This window comes from Pinus tabuliformis, chromosome 9, assembly GCF_031772625.1.
Source record: "Pinus tabuliformis cultivar Carrire ecotype Pingquan chromosome 9, CPIR1, whole genome shotgun sequence".
In the NCBI taxonomy this organism is placed as follows: domain Eukaryota; kingdom Viridiplantae; phylum Streptophyta; class Pinopsida; order Pinales; family Pinaceae; genus Pinus; species Pinus tabuliformis.
In genome coordinates, this window is record NC_142307.1 from 451960138 (window position 1) to 451966250 (window position 6113).

At 43.1% G+C, this 6113-nt stretch overlaps 1 protein-coding gene across 1 annotated transcript; it reads left to right on the top strand.

Annotated features, from left to right (window-relative positions):
- Window positions 1-1715: 1715 nt before the first annotated feature.
- Window positions 1716-2414, top strand: LOC149149147 (uncharacterized). The gene has a single exon (XM_089442399.1). It carries the CDS (start codon window positions 1716-1718, stop codon window positions 2412-2414), a length of 699 nt encoding a protein of 232 aa, XP_089298525.1.
- Window positions 2415-6113: the final 3699 nt, after the last annotated feature.

Genomic DNA, 6113 nt, shown 5'->3' on the forward strand with positions numbered 1-6113 from the left:
AAGAAGGTGAAGAGACACAAATTTGAAAGCAAGGGAAATTAGAGGGAAAATGAAGAAAAAAGGGAGTTCAATAATAAAAAGACACCAGAGATACAATTTCTAGCTTTTTGATAGTTTGAGTTGAGCTCTCCTTGTTGGTCAAACTTTCCATTAATGTCAATATGGCATTGAAAATGGGTAAATGCCCTAACCCTAATTCCCTAGCTCTTGATGCCCTAGCCTACAAGAAAACTTGAATATGGTGACCTAATAATGAAACCCTTAGAACCCTAATACTTATGATTATAACATTCTTGAAGCCCTAACATTGTTTAAAATGTCCTTGTCGTTATTCATTAATTAATAAAGAATCCATTTCCTTAAGACAACCCTCTCATTGCAAACCTTCCCCTAATGAAACCCTATGAAATCCTAAATGACCAAATCCTAAAAATCCCTAATGATTGAAAACATTTCTAATTATAAAACCCTACCCTTGCCCTAATTTTTAACAATCATTAAATGTAAAATAAATGCATTAATACCCCTAAAACTCTAGATATCCTTGGCTTCGAATATGTTTTGAAACAATATTAAAAATTCCTTATTAACAACAATAAAATCATTTTGTTTATTAGGGGGGGTGTTCGGGATGAGGGTTCGGGCGCAAGAGTGCAGGTTGGACCCAGGGCCGGCTGGGCTGAGGGCCTAGAACCCTCCATTTTATCGACAACAGATTATGATGATGAAGCCGGGCAGTACAACGGAGGATAGCGACGATGTCAGAGGGGCAGGTGGCGGTTGAAATCAGGAGGCAAAACAGCTGGGGGTAAATAGGAGGAACCGGAAGGAAAAGAGGTTTTACTGTGCAAATAAGGAGAAAGAATATAGTGCTGACATAGACCCAACATCGAACCTGGAGAAGCTTGAACGACCTGAGATTATTTTCGTGACCCGTCTCAATAACCATGGTTAACCCTAGCGAATTTGTAGACCTGGACCCAGCCCCAGAGGATATCTTATCGGTTTGGGGAAAGGATCCAACCGTCCAAAACCTAGAATGGTATTTTGGAGCTTTAGACAGTCGTGGTATCGATCCGCTATCTCCGGAAGGGCAAAGGAATAACAAACAGTGCATACTCCAGTCAACAAGGTTTTTGGAAGGAAATGGTTCTAGCCATCAGGGTATCAAGGGTTTGCAGCAGATAAGAGGACCGGAAGGAACCGAGCTGCATGCAGGCTTCCATCATCCCATCCAAGGTAACAAAGGTAAGGCTTACCCTATCGGTCCAGTTCTATCAGGAGGCCTTGAGGACATAGTAAATTACGGATCATCTTTAGGGCTAGGTCTTGAAGGGGGTACTGGAAGGGCATCGATAGTCACTAGGGTTTCCATTGCCAAAGGTCTGGTAAGCCCCAGCAGGATCGAAGGATGGAGGGAAGAGGGATTTAACGGAATATCAGAACCACAAAAGAAACCATCAGGACCAGAATCGGAGAAGCAGGAACCAATTCAGATTCCTTTAGAGCTAGATAATGCCTCGACCAGCGAAACATTACCAGCCTCCCTTGAGCCAAGGTGCCCTCCTCTAGGGTACGAGCCGGATTAGCAAACGAGGAGTGAGGCGAGCAAGCAAATAAGGGAGGAGGGTCACGGGAAAAGGAAAACAGGGGAGAAAAGAAAAAAGCAAAGGACGATAAATTCGTAGGACCTTGAAGGAAATTTGGTGCTGGGGATGGATGTGCAGATAGAAGAGGCGTTGGAGGTGGCTGAATGCACTCTGGTAGGTAGGGCGAGGGGGAAAAAATACACAGTAAATTACATCAAATCATGGGGAGAACAAAATTGGCAGTCAGATCTCATCAGAAGTTTCCAGGTATCGGTTTTAGCCAAAGGTTGGTTCATGGTGCGGTTTGAGAACAAGGAAGCGGCAGATTGGGTTGTAGAAAGGAACTGGGCTTTCGGGAACATCCCTGTTCTCCTAAAAAAATGGAGCCCCTTGTTTGATGCGGTGCATGAAAAAACGGATGTCTTTCCGGTGTGGGTTAGGGCTCCGGGTTTGCCCTCTTTCCTCTGGGTGGAATCGGTGTTCAAGGCAATAGGGAATAGGTTGGGAACTTACTTGGAAGCGGATATGTCATTCCTGCAAACCCAGAACAAAGCAATGGCAAGGATCCTAGTCAGTTTAAACCCTCGTGGAGGTCTAGCAGAAAAAATCAACCTCCAGTACAAAGAATATGTCTTCGAACAGATCCTGGACTACGAACATTTTCCATTTAGGTGCCACAGATGCCATGTCTATGGAGATTTGGCTAAGGACTGCCCTTTGGGGAGACGACGCAGGAGATATCAGAAGACGACAACTCAGATGGAGAAGATAGCAAAACAAAATCAATCAAGGCAGAGGATAGAGCCATCGCTTATCCAGTCATAAGGGGTTATGGAGATGGATATCTCGCAGGAGGGGAAGACCCCAGAGGAAGCTAATCAAGTCAACCTGGTCAGAAGGGATGAAGCAATAATCGAGCCTGAAAATGAAGGAGCATCTCAGGAGACCATCAAGGAAGCGACAGACTCACAAAATCCCCCCAAAAGTGAGGATTCAAAGGGTATGTGTTTAGACTCAAGCAATACATCTTTTCCTACTTCCGAAATAAAAGATGCATGCTTGATTTCTGAAGCACATAATAGTAAATGCATTCCTGAAAATAATGAACCTATGGAACTGCATATTGAAAACCAAATGGAAAATTGTGTTGAAATCATCTCGGCTGCTATCCCCTCCTTAGATCTGAATCGTGAAGATGACCCTTATGAGGAACCTCTCCCCATGCCCGCTCCTCCTACATGCCACTACAATCTCAGATCACTGGATAATAAACCTGAACTCTTAGAATCTGTTGGTGGAATAGGTCAGTCCTCTTCTCAGAGTTTAAAAAGGAAAACAAGAGGAAGGAAATCCAATCTTTCCAAGGCCCAAGTTAAAGCAAAGCACGATGTTGCAGATGGTAAACAATTACCAATCCCTGGGGCACTTAGAGCAGTGCAGGCCTCTGATAATGTTTTAAAATGATTTTTACATCCTGGAATTGTAGGGGTTTAGCCAGTAAACCCAAAAAATTGGCGCTCCGGGAGATGATTATGAACTCAAAATCGGATATCCTTTTACTCCAGGAAACTTCGGGGAAGGGTGCAGAAGTAGAATCAGTGCTGAATGCTCTTCTCCCGGGATGGCAGTTTTCGGCTATTGACACTGTAGGACATTCTGGAGGTCTGGCGATAGGATATAGGGAAGGGAGAATTAAGATCACAACCAAATGGGGCATGAAGCAGGCGATGGGCATTGAATTTCAGTCCCCTGAATTCGATTTCCCGCTAACTTTGTTAAACATTTATGGATCATGTCAGGGGAGAGTGCCCTTCTGGACCGACCTTATGTCAAAATCGTTGGTGAAATGCAAATATCTGGTTATGGGTGGAGACCTGAATTTTTCAATTGGAAGGGCGGAGGCATGGGGACCTTCGGCCAGAGAGGACTCACTCTCAGAATTTTTTCAAAACCTTTTAATCTCCAATAACTTGATAGATGTAACTCCAATAAAGCTTAAGCCGACATGGAGGAATAGAAGAGTAGGAGAAGCAAGAGTTGCAAAAAGACTGGATCGCTTCCTCATAAACGAAGAGCTATCCTCCAGAGTTTCCATGTTTAGACAATGGGTCGAAGAGGGAGGATCCTCGGACCACTTTCCAATCTCTCTAGAACTATCCAAGCCTCCTCATAAGCCGACAGCTCCTTTCAAGTTCAATGCATCATGGCTGCAAGAGGAATCTTTCAATAAACTGTTCAAAGAAACATGGCAACATCCAGTCAGGAATTCAACTGAGGATAAGGGGTTTTTGCTTATGGAAAATTTAAAGAAATTAAAGAAAGCTACTATTGAATGGGAAAAGGGCAGAAAGAAAAAATAGAATGAGGAATTAATCCGGATCAGTGAGGAATTACAAAGGCTGGAAAGCACAGAGGAGGATGGCTATGCTTCACAGGAATCAAAAGAGAAGATCCTCTCCCTCGAAAAACTCCAAAACCAAATACTTCTGGCAAGAGAGGAGGAATGGAGGCTAAAGAGCAGAGCAACTTGGCTCAAGGCAGGGGATGAAAATACGAAATTTTTCCATAACTATGCAAAAGGGAGGAAATCTGTGAACACAATCTGGAACCTCAAGAATGAAGAGGGCAGGGAGGCAAAGACTTTCGAGTCTCTTTCAGCTCTCGGGCAAAGTCACTTTCAGAACTTGTATGCAGACCAAGGTGAGATCACTATTGCAGAAGTAATCAAGACTACCCAATGTTTCTCTCGGTATGTGGAGGGGAAGAAGCTGAGGACCTGATGAGTGAAGTCACTTTGGAGGAAGTAGGGAACGTCATCAAAACTATGGCAAGAGACAAAAGCCCTGGTCCGTATGGGTGGACCATAGAACTCTTCCATCACTTCTTCGAACTGATAGGAGCTGAGATAACTGAAGTGGTTGATGAGTCCAGAAGGAAGGGAGAGGTATACAGTCCGTTTAATGCAACTTTTATAGCCCTCATCCCTAAGAAGGAGACACTTGAAACATTTGAAGACTTCAGACCTATTTCGTTGTGCAATAGTATTTACAAGATTATTGCCAAAGTGATAGCGATCCTCATAAAGCCAATCTTGACAAGATGCATATCCAACGAACAATTTGGGTTCCTGAATGGGCGCCAGATACATGAAGCTATAGGTGTGGCGCAGGAGACCTTGCACAGTGTAAAGCAAAAGAATAAGAAGGGAGCTGTAATAAAAATTGACTTATCAAAAGCCTATGACAGAATTAACTGGATTTATCTCCGGATGCTTTTAACCAATTTAAGCTTCAAAATGGACTTTATCAGCTCTCAGCTATGCAGTTCTCATCAATGGGGCAGCCACCTCTTTTTTCAAAGGACAGAGAGGCTTGAGGCAAGGATGCCCCTTGTCACCTTTGCTTTTTCTTTTAGTTGCAGAAGGACTAAGCCAGCTGATTCAAAAGGCCAAAAGGGAAGGCAAGGTAAATGGACTAGAAGTGGTGGTAAACATGTTCATATCCCATCTCCTTTTTGTTGACGATATTTTGGTGTTCTCAAGCGGAACCTCAAATGAAATAAAGGAATTAAAAAGTATTTTTGACCTTTTCTTGAAAGCAACAGGAATGCGAATAAATAATAGGAAATCTCAGATAATTCAGGAGGGTTTAAACAGACAAGAAAAAGCACAAATTCTTTCAATCTTTCCTTTTGATATGTGCAACATGGATTCTCCTTTCAAGTACTTAGGTTTTTGGCTGAAGCCTAATGCCTACAAGAAAGAAGACTGGAACTGGTTGATTGCCAAAATAGAAGCCAGAATTACGCATTGGAGCTACAAATGGCTGTCCAGAGCTGGTATATTGACCTTAATCAAATCTATGCTTCTATCCATGCCGGTTTACTGGGCAGCATTAACATGGGTACCTAAAGGGATTCTGGAGAAAATAAGAAGAATATGCTGTAGATTTCTTTGGGTTGGCTCAAAGGAGGATTCTGTTCTCCCATGGGTTGCCTGGGAAAAAGTGGCAAGGCCAAAAGAGTGGGGAGGATGGGGAATAAAAAACCTTACTGACTTCAGTCTATCGCTGGTAGCCAAATCAGGCTGGAGACTCATCAAGATGGAAAATCTATGGATGAGAGTGGTAAAGAGAAAATATATAGATCCGGTCCCTTTAGAAGATTGGATCAGAAGCCAAAACAAGATAAAGAAGAATGTCTCGGTGGTATGGAAAGCAACTGTGGAGTCCTTCAAAGTGGTCGAACAAGGGTTGGCATGGAAGATTGGGAATGGAAGGAATCTAAAGATAGGAAAGGATCCCTGGGTTGGCTGTAATGAAAATTATGCTCTCTCCCCTAGACTAATCAGACACTTAGAATCTAAAGACATCCTCTCCCTAAGTCAGGTGGAGAAAGTTGGTTACTCTACAATATGGGGACAAGCTTGGAAATCCGGTGAAGATTTGGACTTAGAGGCCCCTTGGTGGAATGAATGGAATGTTTATATCCAAGAACTCTCTAGATCAAATGTCAGGTTAAAAGACG